Source organism: Echeneis naucrates, chromosome 9, assembly GCF_900963305.1.
Source record: "Echeneis naucrates chromosome 9, fEcheNa1.1, whole genome shotgun sequence".
In the NCBI taxonomy this organism is placed as follows: domain Eukaryota; kingdom Metazoa; phylum Chordata; class Actinopteri; order Carangiformes; family Echeneidae; genus Echeneis; species Echeneis naucrates.
The window spans coordinates 14,271,535-14,295,932 of record NC_042519.1 but is presented as its reverse complement, the minus strand read 5'-3'; the positions used below and the strand labels follow the sequence as shown (position 1 = coordinate 14,295,932).

At 40.5% G+C, this 24,398-nt stretch overlaps 1 protein-coding gene across 5 annotated transcripts in view; it reads left to right on the top strand.

Annotated features, from left to right (window-relative positions):
- Nucleotides 1-24,398, top strand: part of pde4d (phosphodiesterase 4D, cAMP-specific) — a 143,340-nt gene that overhangs the window by 93,238 nt on the left and 25,704 nt on the right. The window contains exon 1 of one of the 5 annotated variants that reach the window (XM_029511707.1): nucleotides 18,044-18,171. The exons of 3 other annotated variants lie outside the window; for them this stretch is intronic. In XM_029511707.1, coding sequence (XP_029367567.1) covers nucleotides 18,044-18,171 — 128 coding nt within the window. Of the gene's footprint in view, nucleotides 1-18,043; nucleotides 18,172-21,997; nucleotides 22,423-24,398 lie in introns of those variants that run through there. One more of the 5 variants, XM_029511708.1, reaches the window with a different exon arrangement.

The following is a 24,398-nucleotide window of genomic DNA, read 5'->3' as shown; positions in this document are numbered from 1 at the left end:
GCAATCAATGCATTTGTTTCTGTAGCATATATGTTTTGTTGATGCTACACAAAATTTTGATTGCTCGACTGCATGTAGTGTAATGTGCCAACTGAATCTAGTTTGATTGTATTTACAGTTAATTGCACACCTCCTTATCCTCTGCAGTAAGTCTGATATGTGAGATGGTAAATCAGTCATTCCCATTCAAAATCCAAAATAAAATCTGTGATATGTTGACTCAACATATTTACTGCCTTTTCAGACTGGCCATACCAAAACCTGCAGTAAACTGCAGTTCTGAATCTAATATGCTTTATTAAAGATACCATTGGAAAAGGGGTTTTTCTTTTTTTCTTTTTTTCTTGTTTATATGTTGTCTAAAACATTATCAGAGTGATTTTAATCACACCTGGTTCTCTACATTGCACATCCAGAAATGGTGACATCAAGGTGGAAATCTCAAAGGCAGTTATAGATGCTTACCTATCCTTCTCACCCCCTTTGGCATTTTCGTCATCTGTGTTAAAATTGTGATATGTGAAAAGGGAAATGTGGAATCCCATGGTGCTTTAGTTTTATGTAATTGTGACTATTCTGTAAATGGATAGCTCATTGACATACCCCCTTATGGGGCTCGCTAATACAGTGTTACATGGTGATAGCTCACACTTGTTCCTCATCAGCACAGTACAGTTTGTGAAATTGGCAGTTTATTCTATTATTGGTACTTTAAAGTAGGAAAAGTGAAGGTTTTACTGAAGTTAGAAGTTTTCTCTGTCAGTGCAGTGGAATATGAAGGTATCAGAAGTGGAGCTGATGGTGCCATATGTTTATAAGACCTGTCCTCACCAGATGGTATTTTAGCGGCAACTGCCTCATGTTATGGACCACTGATGCTTCAATACACCTCCATCTGTATCTGGTCTCAGAAAACAGCCTCATGAAGTAGTCAAAATAGATGATTTTTCACAGTGGTTGGGCTTTTAGCTGCATATTCAAGACCATAGAGCCTGGCTTCTTGCATCTTGCTGAGGGGATTCATGAATGAAGGCAAATTTAGTCTCTTGTTTTGTCATACTTTGTGAATGTGGGATCACAGATTTTTCTGAATCTGCTACATTTCACTATATGTGTCTGGGCTATGACCCAATCTCTCTCCCCAACTTTCCTGTCTCTCTGGCACTGCAACTATCATAGAGGCAAAAAAAAAATACCTCTCCACTCCACAAGTGAGCAATTTTTTTTGGGGCCACTTAAAGATTCTTCACATTCTACTGACAGCCCTTGAAGCTTCCATCTTCCTATTAGATGTGGGAATCTAATTACAAATATCTGATTTGAAAGGGGAATGAATTAACCTTTTTCGAAATGCCATTGCATAACCATCTGTGAATGGCAAAGAGGAGGACTGGGCCCAAGGCATTTTCACAGCGACACACACAGAGTGATGGACAGCTGGCCCACCTCAGAGGAACAAAACATACACAACGGCCCAGTTTTCTTTCAGTCTCCAGAGAGATTTGCCTTCCCATCTGAATGTAAAAGTGGATTGACCCAACATCTCTCAAATCAATGTCATTAGGCAGAAGCAACCACTGGCAACCATTTATGGACCAGCTCTATGATTTGTCCGTAGGGATAGTTCACCCTGAATTCTGTGGGCAATCTATCTGCAGAAGAAATGATAAAAGTACTTTGCTAAATGTCAGTACATGTGAAATTAATACATACTTGTTCCGTTGTGTTTTGCGTGCCCCTCCTGATGCCCTTAAAGTCGTCAGACCACTAATGTAATGAAAAAGGCCTGCTGATTCAAATATGATTTGATGTTTTGTTGATGGAAAATACATTGTTTTCCTTATGAGCAGGGGGTCACAGAAGATGGTGGATTAATCCTGTACCAGCACTTTATGGATTTGATGTTATCAGGGTTTCTAAAGGTTTATGTGTCCCTGCAATATGGCAAAATTTCATCGTTCATTTAATCTTCATCAACCTCTTGTCCTGTTTTAATTAAAAGGAGGGAAATGTCTAACGATCCCCGTGATTGCGCTAATGATCCTAGCATTAAGCACTCTCCCCTACTGTCTCCCTCCATCTTAGTTTCTCCTTTTGTTTCTGCCTATACAGTCACTTGATTTCCCCCCCCCCTCTCTCTCTCTCTCACCCAGTCGCTCTCTTTCAGGTTGCAGGATGTGTCGTGACAGTTCACCAGTGTTGGGTAGTGCAGGGGCCAACAGCCCCCAAAGCAGGGACAGGGATTATGCAATACCCCTCGTATGCACAGGGACATGCAGTGTATATTCTATTATTAGCACACTGGCTCCAGTTTCCATTTGTGCTCAAGATGTTTGAAGCTATGATTTTATTATATATATTTTTTTTTTTTTTTTTAATTTTAAGAATAAATGTAAGGGCGAGATATTTTTCTAAATGAATAACAGCCCCTTTTAGCTTCCAGCTGCTTTCTTGTTAAAGCTTTAAAGCTCCTTAAATATTTTTTTTTCTCCCTGTTGCCGCATAAAGTGTCAGTCTTCCTCCTCTACACACACAAACAACCCACATATCCACAGAGATCTGCATTACTGTCTTCTTTTTCCTGAAAACAGATTCCTGCTAATTCGCCACTCCTCTGCCTTTTTTCATGAGTGGCTGAAGGTGCAGGCTTACAGCGGCTGTGAGGTGGTTTGACTTTTGGCAGGGGTTTAGACACTGCTGACGTGTGTGTTGGGCAGGATGTGTGTAAGAAGCAGTGCTGGATCCTGTTTTTCAGGCTGCAGCAACTGGAGCTTAGCCACAGCTATGACTTTTAACGCAAAACACACACACACACACAGACAGACAACTTTAGTGTGCTAACCTCAACCTCGACTCATAACTTCCTTGCCAACACAGCTCGCGCACACAGTCACTCAAAAGGCAGTTGCAGAGACAGACGTGCACTCTGAATAACAGGGAATTTCATAAATTGCAGCTTAGCTGTTAGTTTTCTCATTATCCTTATAATTGGGTTTCAATAAAAGGCACTGAAATTTCCTCTGTTTGACTGCTGCTGGGTTTATAGGCAGCAATGCCATCTGGAAGCTGGAGCTGTTGGTCTAAGAACAAAGGCAAGTATTCTACAGCAGTTAGTGCGATGACATCCTGTGTTTCAGGTTTTTTGAAACAAATATGCCTTGAGAGGGCCCCTGTATGCTTCTAGAGTCACAAATGCACCAAGTGTGTGTCACACACATCACACGTGTGCCGGGGAAAAAAAATAAGACGGCTTTTGTTGCGCGGTTTGACAATTTTATGGTTCACTGGCATGCACGCAGACTCAGGAGAGAGACAGAGGATATGCTTAGAGTAGCAAAAACGAAAAACAAACTGACAGGGCAACAACAGCGCTTGCGTTGTTATGACGAAGGAGGGCTATAATGGAGCCACGAAAGAAAAGTGGAGCGGAAGAAGGATTTGAGGGGAGGAAATAAGAGGAATTACTTCTGTCAACACTTTACCCATATTACAAGGCTTTCTGTGTTGATATGTGCTCTCCTGTGTTTGTGCTAATTCTACATGTGCAGACATGTTGCTCTCTGAATGAAGTGGAGCAGCATGTGGTAAGAGGATCAATAGGTTTAGCTGATACTAAAGGAGCAGGCACACCTCTTGCACAGGGTCAGGACATCCCACTGACTGCAGCAAGGAGGGAGGAGGAGAGATAGAACTGGAGAGAGACGAGCATGAGCAAGACAGAAGGAAGAGGGAAACACTGAGGAGGCGCTTTGCTGTTTTTCTTTTTTCTTTTTTTTTTTTACCCCCCCTCACTTTCCTCTCTGGAAGGTTGTGAGAGGGCAGAACGGCGAGGGACACACAGAGAAAGAGAGACAAAGGGCAAAGCTAGTGTGAGTCTGCGAGTGAGTCTGTGCGTAACATGCTCTGTCATGCTGATTTGACGACTGCTGCCTCTCTAACCGGTGTCGCAGGCTGTCAGGAAGAAGAATGTTTTCTGGAGGAATGAGTCCCTGAACCGGTTCACCATGTGGATGTGGGACAGTAATTTCCAAACCTTTGCCGGAAGAATCCCACGGAAAAAAGAGCAGCGGCCGGAGAGCTTAGTTGGTCATGCTGGGTGGCCGCCTCTCTGCTCGTACTACTGAAACTCTCACTTAAAGACAAGAGCACACACTGCATCCAGTTCCTTTTAGAGGTTTTTTTTGTTTTGTTTTGTTTTTTTTGATCATAACATTTATTGGGATTTTCCAATGGATTTTCCAATTCCATATACAAATTTTTTTTAGATTTCCTTGTTGGATTTATGCTGTTCCTTTTGCTGAGTGATGCCCTGGGAAGGAGCCAGTGAAGTTTGAAGTTCAGAAGCTGCTCTTTATTGGAAAACTGACCTGAATGGGTGCACCACAGCAGTGGACTGCAGTATGGGACACAGCATATTGTACTGGGGCCAGCCGATACTGTGGCTCACTATCTGTAGATATTTAGCTAGATAGATAGAGGGGCTCAAAAGGTGAAAGTTTAACAGGTAGGGGGATTAGTCCTAACACAGCGTCGGCATGAAGCCAGGACATTGCCCAGGTGTTCCCAGTGATAGGTCCATGATGCACCTAAGCCATTTTCCTTTTCGAAGGCACTCCTGGATTTGGTGAGTATTGGTTGTGGTGACGGATACTTCTTCTGTCTTTTTATGGGTTTATTGCTGTAGTTGTTCATCTGTAAAGTAGTGTGCGTTGCATGGGTTAATTCAAAATGGATACATGTGTAAATTGGCGTGCAGATTTGTTTGTGGGTGTGTGCCTGGTGTTTTTGTTGTATGGTTAGAGCTCCCTTAAGGTTAGTCAGACAAGCCCAGTGTCGTTTTATCCCAGCTCAGCTCAGTTGTATTCAGGGAAATTTATTGTTCAATGGTCCAGACATTTCCTGTCATTTTCTCCTTGACTAAATGCTTGAGTTGATCTATAAATGGGAGGCCAAGTCAGAAGTGGCAAAACACACAGAGGTGTTTCAACACTGAAACTGCTTCTCAAGAGCAAAGCTAGCTGGGAAAATAGTTTGATAAAAGTGCCATGTTGTAGTTTTTCTCCGCTGTGTTGTTTTGATTAGTCATACTTAGGCTGGGCATCTTAGGGGAGTAGATGTCTCTTAGCTATGTTGTAAACTGGGAGGGACACAGAGGAGTCAGTGATGTCATCGGAGTGGGCTGCAGGAATATGAATAACGCTCATGTTTCCAACATAGCTTTTCCAGTTGTTTCAGTTCTTTATACCTGTGAGGCAAAAGCCATGAAACCTACACAACAAACCACGGATTTGGTGCTTTTCAGCAAACCTTTCGGTCAACTGTTTTCGCATGCACACACATGCTCCACTTGCTACACTGCAGCCATAACAATATTTTTTATTATTTATTATTGTCCCCTTTTTAGTCACTAACAGCCCCAGGCCTCTGGGGCATTGTGTGTTATGTTTCAATTCTATTAAAAGCTAAGCATAAGCATGTGCACCAGATTTAATCCATTCTCTGTTATCACTTACTCTTTATGCTGCTCTTTGACGCATATAAAGGCAAGAAGATGCAGAAAGATGAGCTCTGGCTCCAATGCCAATGCAATCTACAGAATGGGGCCCAATTTGTGCTCATCAATAGCAGCCATTGATTCAACTGATACATCTGCTCAGTTTGAGATGTGCCTGATAATGCCAGAGAATATGTTTAAGAGTTGAATTTAACACCATGTAATACATTGACTAGACTGTTGACTTGAATAAACAAAGGGCCTTTTTCATCAAAGTCAGTAAATGAGAGCTGCAGGATTAAAAATGCACACATGCAAACACATATAAACCTGTCCACCCAACCACTCCGAATTACCGAAGTATTCAATCAATTGAAATCATCCTCAGCACCTCGAAGCTACACTAAAAGGCTGTTATGGCAGCGCAACTTTATCAACAATCCACACTCACAGTGTGGTTTTATATTGTTATAGCTGAAATTCCCCAACAATAAAATGTAAAAATTTTTTTAATACAATAAGAGGAAAAATAAATTGTGTTAGTTTTTCTTGTCATTTTAAATCCTTGTGAGAGAAATTGACTATCACTGAAATCACAGTCTGCTGGGATGTCTCACTGCATTAGATGGATGTCACAAATCTACTGAGAGTGTTAGAACAACAATTCAGGACTGTCAGTGTTGTCAGAGTTGAGCATTAGGGAGATTAGCCTGTTAGACTGCATTAAAACCTGAAGCAAGGATTCTTTTTTCCTCCTCTATGCAGCCAAGCTTTGTACAATCTTAGTATATGTGACTCCAAATGAGCTTTCAGGAGAATCTGTATTATTCATTGTAGCTCAATAATGGACTAGTCCCTTCCTTTCCGTGTCAGACCAGTGGTGTTTGAGCCAGGTAGCACTGGGAGAGAAGGGCTTATAAAGATTACACAAAGATACAGTTGAGGATAATGAGTCAAAATATATTTTTGTCAAATTTTGTTCTTGCTGGTTATTTATTTTCAGGAAATCTTGCTAGTTCTGCATGTAGGAAAATGCTAATATTTTTCAAACAGTGTCCGATGTACTGTCCAGGTGTCTATATCCCAATTTCATTTTCAACATCAACCCTTTGATGGACATTTTTGGGTCACGTAATCATTTAAAATGTGTAGGTTGCAGATTCAATTCCATGTATAAAAAAATGTATTCATAATGCTTAGAATATTAGCCAGCCAAACATTCATGACAATACACAAACGCACACTGTTCAAAACAATGGACTGTGAAAATTCCCCAGAATACATAAGCATGACCCAGACATGAACACTGAAATCTATGTGAGATCTATGTGGGCTTTGAATGCTGAAATAACACATTTGAGACTGCACAATGCAGACATAAATAACATATAGACATATTACAGAGTGCCCAACAGTGCTGCTGCTGTTTTCGTCCCACATTTTTTAATATGCGGGGTGTTGTCCTCGGCACCGAAATTAATAAACATAAAATGTGTGATTGTATTAATTTCATTCTGAACTTAATAGAAAGGAAATGAAAGGTGTGTTTAGTAATCCAGTTAAGTGAATCCAGCGCAGCAGACATCAGGGGGAGGGAGCAGAAAACAAAAACAGTTAGGGCATTGCTGCATCTACTGGCTTCCTCTTTCTCTCTAAAATGTGGGACTCTGATGTTATGTGGTTTAAATATGTAATGTCTCAGCTACTCTTAGGGATTGCGTCAAAGGACATCAAGTACTATTCTCTCAGCCCTTCGCCCCCATCTCTTCCTCGATTATCCTCTCTCAGTGGCCCCCAAGGGTGGCTTCCTCAGCCATACCACATTTTGTCAGGGAGATAACAAGACACAAGACATTGTCATCTCATTTCTTTGAGGCTTTCTCTTCCTGCTCATTGTCATCGATTCTAGCTGTGTTGGGCCAAACTTTAAATTACTTTCTATTACTTTGTTGCCACTGAGGCAGAGATTTTAAAATGGGCTTTTTGGAGACAGCTGCTGTCACTTTTTAGAGGACAGAGTCCTCGCTCATTGTTGTCCAACAGGACCACTACCACTAAGTGTGTGTGTGGAATACAGAGCTATTGTGCACCTGCAGCATCAATCTTTGGCAATCTACTGTGCACTGTGATGCTGATGTGCTCAGCCTTATTAAGAGTGCTCCCCGATCACTCTGCTTGAAATGGTTACACAGTCTAATGGTCCCTTCTTATTAACATTCTTTCTTCCTCTCAGAAACCTGGATAGTTTGTGAGCGAGCTCAGCACATGAAAGGGGTCTTGTAAGTAGAGAAAAAAGGCCTTTTGAGGTCACAGTGTGCCCTTGTTCATGTCCTCCAGAGACAGCATCACCTCATTCAATTTCAGTGTAATTTTATGCCTGAATGATATCCACTCCAAGCTTGTAAGCAGGATATTTTATACTTCTCAGAAGGCACAGTGCAAACCACAGACTGAAAAAAGGAAAAGACCTGTTTTTGATTATGGTGAGCTTATAAAAACATCATATGGCAGCTGTATATGGAGTCACTGAGCTGTCTTTCATGAAACGATAGCAATACTGGACAATTTTGTCTCAAATTCAACTAGTTGTGTTTGGGCTTAATGGAAAGAGTCCCTTTGAAGTTGTTGGTTTCCCTTCAAATGTAAAATCTACTTGTTTTCTTTGGTCTTTTTATTGGTTTCAGTGTTTTAGTTTAACAAGTTTAGCTAAATAATTAAGTTGTTGGGAACAATGGAATTTAACATGAGTCCATTACAAAGTATATCCAAACTAAAATGTTGGATGAAGAGTTTATAGCCACTGCTAATTTTGAATTTTGTGCCCCCAGTGAAAGTTGTTGTTTTTTTTTACGATATTTGTGCTTAATTTGTTTAAAACATTATTGGTATTGGTTCTCTAGAGATGTGAACATAACATTGGGATATAATCAAGTTAATATTCATGCATGTAAGACAACAGCTGACTATTTACACATCCAGCAGCTACATAATTAACCAGGTAGTTCCTAACTTTGCTACAACATAACAATGGACTGAGGGAAGCTTAAGCTTCCCATTGAGTTTGGAGTTTCAGTGTTCATATGAAATTTTGAGTAGTAAAACTTAAAAGAGAAACAATAAAATGAAAGAGTAATCAGGTTAGCCAAATGACTGTAAACTGTATGCTTTTGGTTTTACAGTCAGTGAAGCTGCTGCGTTTGGTGTGTCAGCCCAGTCCAACCACAAGATTTATGAATAATGAAGCAATATTGTACAGTGGAAGTGCAGATCCTGTGACACACACCATCACAGAAATGGATGACTTATTACTGTATGGTGTAATGTGCGTCTTTATTAGTTTGTTATTATTAAAGTCTGGCCAGCAGTTTGAAAGTGCTGTGATTTCCAAGCATTAAGTAGAAATCTGTCGTCACTCCTACTTTCCTACGAGGCAGTGCGGTCTTAAATTGATCAAGATGTTACATGAAGCATGACAGCCATGTTCTGGCCATTTTGTTTGAGGCTCTCTGCCTTAATCTGCATAGATGGGCTGCTGTTGTTCACAAAGACTCCACTGTTGCAGCCTGTCAAAGGAATCTGATTTAGCTCCTCTTTTGAATTGCTAAATGATTAGTTCGTTATTTCACACCTATATTGCAGGACATCTTGCATCTTGTGTGTCTGAGTGAGCACGCACACTGAGTCAGCCAGTACTGGCAGTCTTGAGGTTCTTGATGTTCAAGCTGAGCTCTTCTGTTTTCCCAACCTTGAATTTGCTTCATCATCCAATTACTTGTTCATACATTGCTGCTATTGGTTTTCTGATTGTGTCATTCTGCTACTTATTTACACTTTTACACTTCCTTTTTTGTCGCCTTACCTTCTCCAGTGTGTTACACACAAACACCTCATGTGTTTTTGGGACAGATTAGATGCAGTGCAGAATAAGCAGTGTCTGGAGACAGAGTTTTCTCTACTCATTGCAGCATTTCAAAGCCATTGTACTGCTGTCTGGCTTGTAATGAGCAAAAAAATCACTGGCTTTATTGAGATGAGACACCAGCTCATGACTGACACAGATCATTTTCTCCTATAAGCATTTGTTAATTAACCGATACAGACAGAAAGAGTGGACTTGTCCTAGTAATGCCACTGGCTTCAGCAGGTGTTGTCATATAACACAGTTGCATGATTTGCTCTCTGGAGTACATACGAAATGCATGCACAAGCCAGAGTCTCTCACAAAAGCCTCGAGGCTGCCTTGACATCACATTCATTATGAATATCCATTTAATTTCAGTTAAATTCATTTCAGCCTGAGCTATCTCTTGGCCCTGTCCACGCAGCAGCTGCTAGATAGGGACATTCAATCCTGTGTTCATCTCCGGCACAGAGGCAACAAGATGGACAGATCAATAAGAATACAGCATGACAGCCAGACATATTGAAGGCAGGGGATAGCTGCAGGTGCTTTTGTGAGCTCAGCATAAATCAAAAATAGAAATGTTGCAAGCTAAAGCACAGGCAATGGGAGGAGTGGCTGCCTGTTTAATGGCAGACCATATGCTGATGTTTGTGCAAATTCAACGTAAAATGCAAAGCAGGTAAATTAATATTTGTTTGACTTTGTGGGGTCAGCTGTCAGCATAGGTGTTCTGAATGAGTGTGTGAAGTGGGAGTCTTGTGTTTTCTTTCTTTAGTCAATGTTCATCTTTTGACCATCAGTCTTAAAGGATTACAGAAGTAATTACGCCAAGCACGTTTCATCCTGCTGCATTTTAAGATTTGCTCTGTTCTGTAATTTTCTGCTTCTGACTAGGAAAAACATGCAGTCTGAACTAGGAACTATGTGGACCGTATTCAACTGTGTGATATTTTTATGTCATAATGCAGTTGTATGTATGTTTTATGTCTGTATGTTATATATTTATGTTGGATAGTGTGTTTCGTATGTACACTGACAATGTTAAAATCTGTCAGCATACGGCACTTCATTATGCACAGCTCACTTATGGTACAAATTTAACAAAGCCTAGGAAGCTCAAATAAGGCATTCTGAATCTTGCTTCAACTCCCTAGGTGGACAAGTCCTGGCTATAATTTTGTAACGAGTAATGTCCCCACGATGCATGCTGTACTCCAGAATTCTGGCATTAATTGATCCACCAGGAGTGATCTGTGGTGCTCCTCATGCTACAGGAAGCATTTGAGTGGGCATTTGTCTGTTTCATAGATGTCTTTTTATCGTCTTTTCTATTCTAATTTGTGTGTGTGTGTGTGCATGGCTTGAATTCATGATGCAGTATGAGGGGGAATTCCCTCCTCATATGCCTCTCATGGGGGAGGATTTTTAAAAATAGAGGGGTGGGGTATTAATTGTGGGTTTAACAAACAGTCTTACATCATCTGATTCTCATCCCAGATTACATTTTGTCACTCTGCACCAATTTAAGGGGTTCAAACTTTGCTCTAGCTGTCTCTTTCCAGCAGAAGATGCTACCATTAGACTAAAGTCTTTCATATTTGGTATCCTTATGCTCTTTATTTGCAGTGTCTTTTCTTATGTTTCAGCATTGAACAAAACAAAATTAGTTCAGCACACTTAATAAAACCTCCATAGGAGATTTAATATGGAAAACAACTGCTCACATGACATGATCATCACTTGGCAAATTTTTTAACTATACAGAATATACTCAATACCAATACCCGAAATCCCATTTTAGTATCAATGTTATACTTGTTATACTAAAATAGATGTGTGTGTGTGCGCGCGCGCGTGTGTGTGTGTGTGTGTGTGTGCGTGCATACATTTATACATACACACACACACACGTATTTTATGGACCAAAAGTCTGAAATAATGATTAAGTTAAGTTTTTAAATAACTAATTGGAAAAATCAAAAATCAAAAATAATGTATTGCTGTCATTTGCAAAACCACAGCAATACTATGTCAGGGTTCTTTGAACTACATGGCTCATGCAATTGTCGATACAGACTGGGATCATATTTTGCCTTAAATTTTCCTGGCATTCAAATATCACTGCTGAATCAGTGGCAAATACAAAGACATTAGGAAATATCATTACTCAGTCTCTGGTGAGACAGAGTGTGGTTATGCAGCTGTGTACGTCACTATTTGACCCAAACAAAACCTGCGGTTAGCCAACAGATGTTATCATGCCCAGGCCCTTTCCTGCAGGAACAAAGCAGCTCTCTGAGAGCAGTTTGTTATAAACTCCCACCACAGCTAAAAAACAAACAGTTGTAATGAAACAAAAAGAAGTGGTGAATGCAGAAGAATGGTATTTCAAGCAGAATGGCATGGAGGCCTAGCCTTGGGGTTTTCTTCAAGACACACTAAGGCCTTATGCGTCACTCTTCTGTCTGGGGGAGTGTGTGTGTGTGTGTTTGTTTGGCAGTGGGGGGTGTCATCTGGAGTTGATTTTCTTTGCTGCTTCTTTTGTGAGAGGGCACAGCCTAACGAATAACAGTTTGGGTTTTTTTTTTTTCCCCCCCTAATTCATGTTGGCTTATGCAAGAAAATGATCTTCAGACCATTCTTAGAAGATGTCATCTGTTTATAGTGTGATCAGAGCTGTTAAACATATGACACAGAATGTTAAGGGAATTACTTCTTATTAGAAGGAAAGAATAATGATGATGTTCATTTCGAGGAAACTGCTTGTGACGATGATGGTGATTTGGATTGCCGTGATGACGACAGTGATTATGAGGAAGCATAAAAGCAGATTAGAAAGGCTTAGCCTGAAAGAGGGAGTCCCCCCACCCAAGACACACACACATGCCCACATACCTGGATAGATTTATACATTTTAGAGACTTGTACAGTAGTTTAATTCCAGCTAATGGAAAATGGAAGCATGTGAAGGTAAAAGGTGGTCAGTGACTTGTCAGGTTGAAAACATTGGAGTATAGCTGTAGCTCATGTTCAGACAAGATTGAACAGATGGCTTGTCTTTCATGATTGTTTGTTTCTGCTTCTCCCTTTTGTTCTGATTTACTATTGCACTCTCACAGACTTGCTTTTCAAACACCAACATATCGACATTTCTTATTTTACCAATGTTTAGTCTACACATTTCACCTTGTTCAGTATTTTCTTTTTAATATAAACTGGTATATCATGAATATATCTGTACAGTGCTTCCTTCAAGGAAATACACTCCCACTTGTACAGCCCAAATTGTTTTGTTTCTCATCCATCCGGTCAAACAGACTCTCACATTGCAGGATATAAAGAAGAATAAACACACTCTCAGAAAGACAGGAAATTCCACAGACCATCACAGAACATTTGTGACAGCGCTGAATATCTGCACTTCATATCCACTTAAAATGTTACATACTGTCAAAACTTGCCTCCTTTTCTCTTTCCAGCAACACATTGATACCACCAGAATCCCATTTCATGCTCTCCCAAATGCACTTTTACTGTGTTGACATTGGAGAGCCTGTTGGATTGGACTGGACTGAACTAAGCTTAGGCAGCATGATTTACCGATAACACCAGTGGCTTTAAATCAGCACCACACCCCATCATCAAGCTTTTGATCACATCCTTAATGGCCCTACTTTATCTTTTTTATTCTTCTCTACATTCTTCTTTTCAGTGAAGAAATTGTTTATTTAAGTGTGTGTCTGTCTATAGACATCAGCAGAATCCCTGCTGACTAAATATTTTGAAAATGTTGGAACAAAGAATGTGGAGTTGAATTAATGAATCATAGTTATTGAGAGACTGGACAGAACTGAAAGAGGAATATCTTTAACATTTTTTTTATTCAGAGTTGTAACATGGCCCGAGGCTGCTAAGCTCTTGAGAACAACACCGCGGAGCTGTTGTCCTGCAGGTGGTCCCAGCCTGTAGATCTATGGTTTACATTTAGGGTTGTCAGGAACCCATCATTCCTCTTTGCAATCATTTTAACTTCTGTCAGAAGGTTATTGTTTGTGTAAATGAGGAAACATACTTAATTAAATTAGGATATAGTATCAATAAGATGGCGCTAGTTTTCTCTGTGCATGTTTTGAGGAACAGCTAAATATGGATTACCTGGGCTGCAGTGAAGGCATCCTTGGTACTCAGTGGCAGGGTATCCCACACACACACACACACACACACACACACACCGACTCAGCTCTCACATACTCTCACCACTGTGGTGATGTCATAGTTTTAATGAGGGATTACTCTGACATCAGTGGGACTGCTGCCAAGTTAAACCTATTAGCTTCACCATGTGCTTGGGGTGCACTGCAGAAAGAAATATGTGTGGCCATGCGTGATAAGAGCCTATAGCAGGAGTAGTGCAGTCCATGAATATCATTATCAAGATTTCATCTACCCTTTAACTTCTCCATTAATGTGATCATCAAAAAACGGTCTCATTTTGCTGGCCAAGACTTTGGGCCAAAACATCCACAATGGAGCACGCACTGTGTTGTGTTGACTGAACAGCAGCTCTTCAAAGAGCTTTGCAGGACTTGGCGGCTGTAATGATGAGCATCTAAAGCATCTAAAGAACACACACTTGTCCAAAGACACACTTGCGGGCTCATGAAAGAGATACCAGGAACACATTTAACCTGAGAGTTGTGCTGTGCTGTAACTTGGCACAACAAGTTTTATTTACAAAATGGCTTTGGAGATTAATGGCTAAAACTCTGATCATGTTTGACTCAGGCAAGCACAGGCTGCTCTTTTATTTATTTATTTATTTATTTATTTATTTATTCAAAGCCTGGATTCTAAACAGTCGCATTTGAGCCAATGGTCTGGTGACTCCATTTGTTTACCATAGCTGATTGTGGGTGATAGTATGTGGGACATCAAACCTGGAAGCACTTGAACAGTATTGCTTTTCACTGTGGGTGTATTATGTTTTACATTGGCTTCAGAATTATTGATATATGAAAATGCATTTGGCCGATACCCTGAGCTGTGGAGATTGAACAGATTTGTGCTTGCTCATATTGATTTTATGAAATGCTGGTGCAGGAAGTTCTGGGTTCAACCTGTCACCCTCAAAAATAAATAAATAAATAAATAATTACAATCAGAAATACACAAACCTGTTGCTTCTTTTGATTTTTCTGTTTGTTTCAATATCTTGTGACTTTAACAAGCATATGGCTTTATGGCTTCAATATGTTTTGTTGAGTACTTTTTATAATACTGATAGTACATATTTAGAGAGATTCCTCCGTGCTGGCCTCAATAATGACTCTCTCTTTCATCCTGTCTGACATCACTTCAGCCTTAACACATCACAACATTCCTTGCTTGCTGCTGTTGTCGGCATCGAGATGATGTACACCCAGACAACATGCATGCACAGCACAAGTAAGACAGTCGTTGGTCTTATCTTCAGCCGTGAGGCTTCATCAGATGTCTTCTTTTTTGGTACTGTCTGAGTTTTATCTTCCCTTTCGTGATCTGGTCGATCTCAGAGGCAAACAATTGTTCATCCATTTAAATCCACTTTCCATTCTGAGTCAGCTGGATGTATAAATGGAGCACATGTAAGTCATGCACGGCTGCTGAAATATGAAATGACTCTCATAAACTCTTGCCATTACCCACAGTCTCATGCCCATGTTGACTCCATCACTTCACTCCATTTCTCCAGCACTGACCTTCTTAGCAGCCTGCCATCATTTTCTCATTACAGTATCTACTGCTGTGTCCTCAGCAACTGATGGCTGATTGGTTGTCACAAACCTACCTGTCCTTTTTGAATGCTGCTCAGTCACCATGGCAACCACATTATAAACATGAAGCCAGCATGGCAACTGTAAAGGCAGGTGGGATGTGAGGCAGAGGAATGGCTCCTCGCCACACATAACAGCGGTTTTCGAGCAGCTTGGCGGTATCAGAGCTGTTCCATCTGCACCAGTACATAGATCTTGATTACATGTCCGTTGCTGTTTCCTAATTGCATTATCTTGCAGATTTACATACCTAGAAAAAAAATTATCCAGTTTTCTTGCAACAGCAGTGGAGGAGCAGTTGCCATGGCACTAAGCTGCAACAACAGCTTAAAGCCCCAGTTACGCTTTATCTTTAACTGCCTGTTTTCATATTGAATTCAATTGGCCTGTTCTTTGTTTCTTCTTAATGGACAAATCAGCTATGAGCTGGTCAGATAGGTAGAAAGCCAACCGTTCCCCTGCTTGTCACTTTCTTGACAGAACAGGCTCAATGGAAAAAAAAAAAAAAGAAAACTGCCATTGGCCCTCTTGCAACTTTTTATTCCTCAGACCATCTTAATGTTTTTTTTCTTTACCAAAAGTGCAAAGCTGTTAAATGCAGAGTGTCAACTTCTAATACGTTTATATTTATCAGCTTCTCAGTGTCTCCAACATAACTACGGGCCTCATGTCGTGACAATAATGAAGCCTTATTTGTAGAAGAGCAGTGGAGAACAATACTGCTGCTGTGAACCAACGTAGCACGCTGAGCCAAAGCCCAAACTCTAATAATATGCTGTGGAGGCAAAGCTCAAGTGACAACACTGGAGTTACTAACTGGTATCGAATTCCTGCTCAGAATTTTTTGCCATTGTTCTTGTACAGCTGCATTTGAGACTCAATCTTTTGTTCCTCTCTGTGTTGATTTTAGCACCTCTCCTTTTTTTTTTGGTGCAAGTATCAACTCCATATTAGTGGACATTGGGTTTTTGGAAATTCTCTAAATATATCAAATTAATCTGACCCCAACATTTTTTAGGTAAAATAAGTCTCTAACCCAACACCACTGTTTCAGTCCTTCGTCTGTCCCACCCCTTAAGGCTACTTTGGCCCTAAGCCCTTGAAAAGGTTGCTTATGTCTGGAGTCTGTACTCTCAGGTAAAATACATTAAGGGTGTGTAAAAACTGTATCGCTTGTTCTAGATCTAGTTCATTTTAATGCAACAATAAAAAATTGCATTCAAAAATGTTATATGACAACTAGGACAGTTTTCTTTTCCAGCATGAGCCATAAATATAAATTTTAAAATATGGTTGAGGAGATATGGCTAAAAAAGGGAACTGTATTACTGAGACTTAGTTCAGAAAAAGTGCCTCAGGGACGCTGTGTGAAGACAATTGCATCGTCACGTGATGCTCTGTCACAGCTCACTGCTGGCATCGACGCCATGTGGTAACCAGGCAAACATATGCTTGGAAGGTTGTTCTGCTGTTCTGTTGTATTGATCTGCGTGCATTGCATCTGCCTGTACATGTTGTGGTGTTTATGCCTTAAATCAGCATTTGTGTGTGTGTGTGTGTGTGTGTGTGTGTGACGGGGTTTTCTTTGTGTGCAGGATTGTGCTGATGTGGTAATGCTCCATTGTTCAACACGAGTGCAGAAGCCTGTTGTGTCTGTCGTTGCATTTGTGACTTTGACAGCCTCCCTGTCTGCCCAGGAGCTGTTGTCACATGCTAGCTGCTTCTGTCAGAGCTGAGCAGGAGCCGTAACTCCACAGAGATTCACCACTCGGTGTGTGTTTGTGCTCAGGTACCTGCAGTGTCCCTGCAGCAGACACTGCCCCCTGCTGGCAGCTAAGACCAGAGCTCCACAAGTTGGAGTGATTTAGATTCCATCTTGACTGCATGTCAAATGACAGTTATCTAATTAAATTTTTGTCATTAGAGACCGTAAATGCGTTAATGCTTGCTTAGTCCTGATCCACTTAAAGCTCTTGATTCTGTGAGAACAGGCTTCATGTTAAATATGCATATATATTACACTTTGATCTGCTCCACAGATACTCTTACTGATACTGTGTTGACTCATATTGCAGTCACTGCTGTTAATCTGACATGTATCTCTCATATTATACATCCCATTGTCAGTTTAGATTGTGTATTGTGATGCCTTGTGAAATGAAATTAGTGAATTAATTAATGAAATTCAACATCTTTAACATCTATAATAATATGATTTGCAATAATAATATGAGATGACTTTGCCTTCTTATTTTCTGGATGTTGAGAAGCAATTTTAAAGTCATGCTAGATCACAGTGGCAACTGTAAGATTTTGAAACTCGTTGATGGAAAGGCTTATTTGTAAGTCTTTTTTAATACATGAAATATATCCCACATGTTCACACACCGCATCAAGGACCACTGTCAAAATGATGCTTATTTGCTTTACCTGATATGAAATTGCTCTTAAAAATGTCCAGTAACTGAGTTTGGGAAACAGCTCAGAATTGAAATTCATCATAAAGCCGAAATAAATTGACGCTGTAAATGTATCATTATTGCATAACTTTGCAGCAGGTCTACAGTATCAGAGCTTTAGTGGTTGTCAATATGACTGCTGTTATCTGAGTGAAAAGATAAATGAGTTTGCTCTACCTCTGCACTTTGCTCCTCCCTCGCTGGCATCTTTCTCTCATGCTCCATCTTTCCCCCCATTCAAGTCACACCCATCCTGAGCCCTCTCCTTGCTCACCTTCCTCCTTCCTACGAAGATAGTCTTGTCTCCTGACTCCATTTATCCTCTCTTTCTGTTTTTTCACTTGATTAAGTTTATGAGTGCAAACGTTTAAGGATGAGTTTGCCAGTGAACTCAGATTATCTATCTCTGGAGAGGATAGCCCGCTACCGCCACGCCTGCTCCAACGGCTCGCCTTATGCCACGAACAAGCCCATCGACATCAAACCTCGTGGCAAGAGAGGGTATGACTGATCTCTGACAATGAAGCATGTCTGGGAATCGACATTAGTCTAAATTGTCTTTCTAGGACTGTGGATTTGTTGGATTTGTTTTGACTAGAAACCATTTTGTATTGTCTTCATTATTTAGTTACTTTAAATAGGTAGATATTCAGTATTGTCCCTTAATGTCAACATCTGTTCTGGCTGTTCTGTCTTTATAGTTCATCCCATGCTCTTTTTTTTTTTTTTAAGCTTAAATAGAGTAAATTAGTGTCAGAGAAAATGGTAAGAAAGGTTTGTGTATTTGAACGTTGGTTGAGCTTAAAAACTATCTTTCTTGTTTGTCTTTTTATATATAGCGACTATGTAATGTGCACTGTGTTTGTATGAGTTGGCACAAAGTGTGTGTCTGTGTGTACTTTCTCTCTTATCAGAGCATTAGCTGATGAATAGTTTCACCTGGACAACACACAACTGGTCCATGTTCAAAACCGAGTGTTCCATAAATGGTCGTTCCTTGGTGGTTTGGTTGTGTTGTGAGAGCTCTGCCAAAGCTGTTTACTCTGCCTCAAGTGTGTGTCATTGTGTGTGTGTGTGTGTGTGTGTGTGTGTGTGTGTGCGCGCGCGCGTGTGTTTGTGTCTCTTTGCGTGTTCCAAGAGCAGCAGATATTCACTTCTACAAAGCATGGTTAAAAGGAAAATAAACGATAAATAAACAGGTTCCATCCAGCCATCATATAAATCATCAAGGTGTTCAGGAGGAGAGGTCTCTTCACTTACCAGAGCAGAGCATAAACAAATCATCAGAGCACTCTCTGTCCATTAGAGCTCATACAGACAATGTTGAAGCCTTGTTAGCCCCATTTTCATACTTACATTCTCCAACTAACATTTACTTGACGACCCCAGCCAAAACTAAGATGTGCTGTCCCCTAATGTACATCTGTCCTCACATACTTCTTTGTGTGTGTGTTTGTGTGGATGAGCATGGATCTAAGTTGCGTTTGCGCCTCTACATTATTTGAATATGAAGCAGCGTTAATGGCTGGTGTCGTTTGTGGACATATAGATATAGAGAGAGCCTTGTCAATAATATGGACCAGCCATCTGTGCTCACTGCTTCCCCCTTTGTTGAGTGCTATTTATATCAGCATTTACTGCGTGCATTTATCGGCACCATATATGAGCCTAGATCATGGAAGAAAAAAAGAACCCAAATCAATATTTTTGCAAATTGTGTTCACATAATCTGTGCAACTAATTTGTATGATAAAAACTACACTTGTTTTACCAGTAGGTGGCAGTGGTGTTTCTCTGAGTTACATAGATTATGTAGAACTGTTGGTGGTTACTAAATGGAGACTGGACGTGTTCTATTGAATTTACCATTCACAACATCATTTTAGATTTTACATGAACGCAGCCTGATACGAATGACCTCATTCAGATAATTTAAGCTGTTTTTATCAGTTCATTGAAGAGGACGGTTTTTGTTCCCCATATTTAAATCTGAATTGATTAGATAAAAACTGATTAATTAGAAGCCGCTCTAAAAACACTGAGGGCGGTAATGTTCAATGGCTATGCGCCTTACACTGACACATTTAGATTTTTGTTTTACTGTACACTTACTCTTTATTCAATAGAGATCATAACAAATGATCTTTGCAACTTTAGGTTATTGGTTGAATATATGAATGAGATATGTTATCACCTCTAAAAGAAAAAGATCTGTTAAATATGAATGTTTCTTACTTAAAGACGTTTTTGGTCCTGGCAAATTTAAGCATAGTTTGCTCATTATTTGTGTTTGTCCCTCTCTGTTTCCCTCTGTATCCTGCAGATGGTAGTGGTGTAGCGAAAAATATACCAAACACAATCATCTTATGTGAGCATGAGTTTATGTGACTGGAGCAGCATCTCTTTTCACAACAGATGAAAACGTTCTCATAGTGTTTCACATTGATATACAAGCTCTGAACTCTGCTGATTGACTGACTTTAAATGAATATGATTTGATGAAATAAATGTGCTCAGTTTATTAAACAGTGAAGACATCATTGTGATATGGAGTCAGGAAGGTCTGCAGACTGCTTGTCCTCGTGTCAGTTGCTCTGATATCATGGTGGAGTTCATGTGGTTTCAAGGAGCACTGTAATACGATTAGTTTAACCACTTTGTCAAATTGGAAGCATTAAATGTGCCTATTCATTTTGCTGTAACTTACTTGAAGCACTCCATCCACGGTCACCTGCTCTACATTTAATCACCTAAAATTTATAATATACAAGCCATCAAATCATCTGTGCTGTCCAGAGATGTTGGTTAGGAGTGAAAATCTTCAGATGTCTCCTAATTAGTGTCTGTTCTTGGGCTGGATTGTCCGTTTAAAATTGATGGACGCATGGCCATATGAGAGGATATTAACCATTTAAGTAATTGATGCAGTCAGATTTTTCAGCTTTTTTTTTCCCTCCCCACTTTTTTGGTGAGTATATGCCAACTTCTGTGTACCTCCAGCCTGCAAAATACACAACTATAGCCCACAAATTTACAGCACTCACAGAGGTAGAGTTGCTAGCTTTGCTTTACTAATTCATGCATGATGGACCTGCTGGCAGGTTAGTACACTTTTCTTACTGGTGCAGTGCTAATGTCATTTCCTTGGCCCACAACTTGAGTAGCAGATGATGCCACCTGAGCTCCACACTCAAACCTTTATTTTATAGTTAGTAACACGCTGGTGATTCCATTTCATAGCCAGCAAGGCAGTGCTCTGTTTTTTGTTTTGTTTTTTTATGTGAAAGCTCATAGCACATGTCTTGGGATAATAAGACACACAAAACCACTCTGTTGACGTGGACCTACAGTCATAATACTGAAAAGAGTTCATTCGCTTCACACAACTCATGCCTGTAGGAAATGAAATTTGAGACCATGCGGGAAAGATAGCCATTATAGCTGAATACTGTCATCTCTGTTTTTAAAGCTGTCCCTGGGGGATAAAAGTGCCAGGCTCCTGAAAAGTTGCCTTTAAACCTATGTCAGACCTTTTTTAACTCATGTTAGTGACTTTCATCTGTCATAACAGTGCAGAAAGTGTGTGTACTGTTGTTGGGCAGACTTCACAAATGGGAAACTACCATATTTATTAAGGTATTATAGAAGCTCATCATAAACAAATTGTACATTATTATCGTACATGCTGACATGCTAATATCTGACAAAACAAAATGTAAAAAATTTTGGCGAAACCAAATACAGTTTAATGTGCTGGCAAATATAGTGGCAGATTGTGGATCAATGCTTGCTGCGGTTAATTTTCCTTTCAAATGCTTTAAATTCACTCACGCATGTTAGCTCTTCAAGTGTAATAAATGTTAATCCACACCAATACAATCTTAACCATTTACTGTACAGCATTATGAGGACATTTGTGTTTATCTCAGTAGATTGCTGAATCACACAATGAAACTCAGCCAACACTGCCTTTGTGTGTCCTCTCAGATCAGTGCCATGCTTTTGCTGTTGGTTTTGGTTTAATGTGACTGAATGATTGGCATGTACATGATTGTTAGGAATGACTGACATGCAGATGATAGTCAGGAATGCCGGTGGATACAAGTCCAACCCTTCAAGTAATTACTACTACAAAAACAACAGCTTTCATTCAAGACATACCCGAGCTGCAACTTGGGGAAACAGTGAGATAGCAAGAGAATAGGAGTGTAAGTCAGAGAAAAACAAACAGGGGTAAGGAGGGAGGGGAAAAGGAATGTGGGAGGAGATCTAATTTCCACTAGTCAGGAAAAAACACACACGGACTTCAGAGAAGCAGAGTGAGAGAACGAAGCAGTGCATGGCTGGATGAGGACAGAGGAAGATCACACTTAGATCTGGATAGAAAGATAAAATCAAGTGACGGAGAGGAAGAGCAGGGTAGAGCAACCTACAGTCAAATGATCCAAGCTTGACAGGAAGACGCAGTGTGACACACTGCTGGAGGAGGGTCTGATCAAACTAAACTCAGGTTTACCCAGACTGAAGCCTCCACTGGATCACTTCAAACCTGTGAGCAGACCACGACGGACAGCTGGCCAGTGGGATCCTGGTGCCCCAGAAGTTGTGTGTGTGTGACTTAATGCGTGAATGGGGTTGTGTGCGCACCTTGCACATGTACTGCGTGTAAATGTGGAAGGAAAAGACTATGAGTATCATCCTTAAACCACGGTCACGCTCCACCAGCTCGCTGAAAAACACGGAGGGAATATGGTAAATAGATGGGAAACTTTGCTCTGCTGGCAACATTTCAATGTCAATCCTGCTGCGTGCGTGGCTCTATTGTTCCCCATCTGCTTGCTCACTGCTGTCTCAAATACTTAACCTCTGCCTCGCTAGCTTTTCCCCAAGTTCTTCGTTTTCAATTCTTGTCTTTGTGATGTGCTGTTTATCTTTTATCAGTTTCTTTGAATGCCTTTGTTCTTCTTTTCCATCACTTCTTCCGTGGTTCACTGCAAAAACCTTCTAATTTCTGTCAGTTTGTGGTATTATTTTCTGCGTAAATGAAGTCAGAAGATTAGATTTAGTCTGTCCTCTGTGACTTCATTGTGCATTAAACTTCATTAGATAAAGTGAATTACAACTGGACACGTGGTAGTTGAATCAATGTGGGGCATTTAGTTTTTATGTTCAGCTTGTAAAATTGTATTAAACAAAAGTGTTGTAGAACAGCAAAGGCTACTGTCTGCACATGGCTTCAGAATAACGCAGGGAGCAGAGCCCAGAGCGTGACCCGCCCTGGCCTCCCCTCATGTCTCCACCCCCCTCCTGTCTCAACTTGTCCTTCTCTGTCAGCATTCATTGCTTAGTATGAAACATCGCTGGAAGTTAATATTCACAGTTGGTCCTCTCAGGCTAAGTCATAAAATGATCAGAACAACCCTGAGCAAATACTCTGCATCCGTAGGGGGTGGAGGTGGGGTGCTTACCCCGTTCCTAGAGTTCTCACATTGTCAGTTTATCAATCTGCTCAACAACATGCCCAGCAAGAAGTGATGCGTGTGTGAAATGAAGACATATTATTTCGAATGCCCACAAAAGCAGTACTCATCTGGACAAAGCATACCAACTGCTCCATCTGTCCTGCCTTCCTTCTCTTCTGTTATTGACTCTTTTATGAGGCTTTTCTCAGCAACTCTCATATATGCATTGTCTGTCATAATTCTTTCATTAGTAAATGAGATTTGAAGTATATTATGACTGTTAGTAAGAATTACAAAGCTGATCATTTAGTCCATGTTGACTGCCGTGCAGCGGTTTTATAACCCTACCTTGAGCTCATTATCATCTGAACCACACAAACTCTATGTGTGCAATTTTTTTTTTTTAACTTTATGGTTGTAAGAGTGTCTATTTGTTTGTGTATCCATCTGAGTCCTTGTGTATTTGAGTGGACAGTTGTCCACAGTCCAATTGTGTCTCTGGGTGTGTATTTAAAACATAGGTGTGTGACCCAAACTCAAACAGACCCCATTCCACCCAACAGTTAAAATGCAGATATGTGTACAGAAGTGGAGTATCCCTCTCAAGCCGGCTCAGTAGAGATGAGTTGACCTTTGGGAAGGTGGAGGATTGGGAGCAGGTGGGATCGGATGCTTGTGAAATCCTGTTTACTCCACACATATTGCAGTGTCTCTTACTCGTTTTCAGACCAGGAGTGATGTTATGGTCTGCTGAGATAAAGAGTAGGGAGGTGGCAAATGTTTAACTTGAGCTCAAGTGTCTGCTTCTGGCCTTTGTCAGCCCTAAGTTCGGACTCTGAGACAGGCACTAAATGTTGAAGGTGGCATTATTATCTGGCCTCTCATCATTGGGCTCGACATGCTGCAAGTTATCCAATATGTTTGTCTCGATTTGACCTTCAGTAAGACAAGCCTGAGATGACAAATGGGAATGAAAATAGGTTCATACTTAAGTGGATCTCAGTGTATATGGGAACAAAACTGGTTTGCTTTGCTTTGTGAGGTCATATGACACTGAGTCACCATGGTGATCTCTTTGTATGCGTTGCATAATTGACTGAGTTTTCTGAATGGCACACTGACAGCGAGCACTAAAGTACAGTCACGACTAAAGTGAAGGATTCACTTTAGCGTAATGACTGGAAGGGCGAGGAAAGCTCGAAGGAAAGAGCGACATTGGCAGAGAGTGCAGACCTCTGAGGATCATTGTTAGCAGGTCATGCTGCT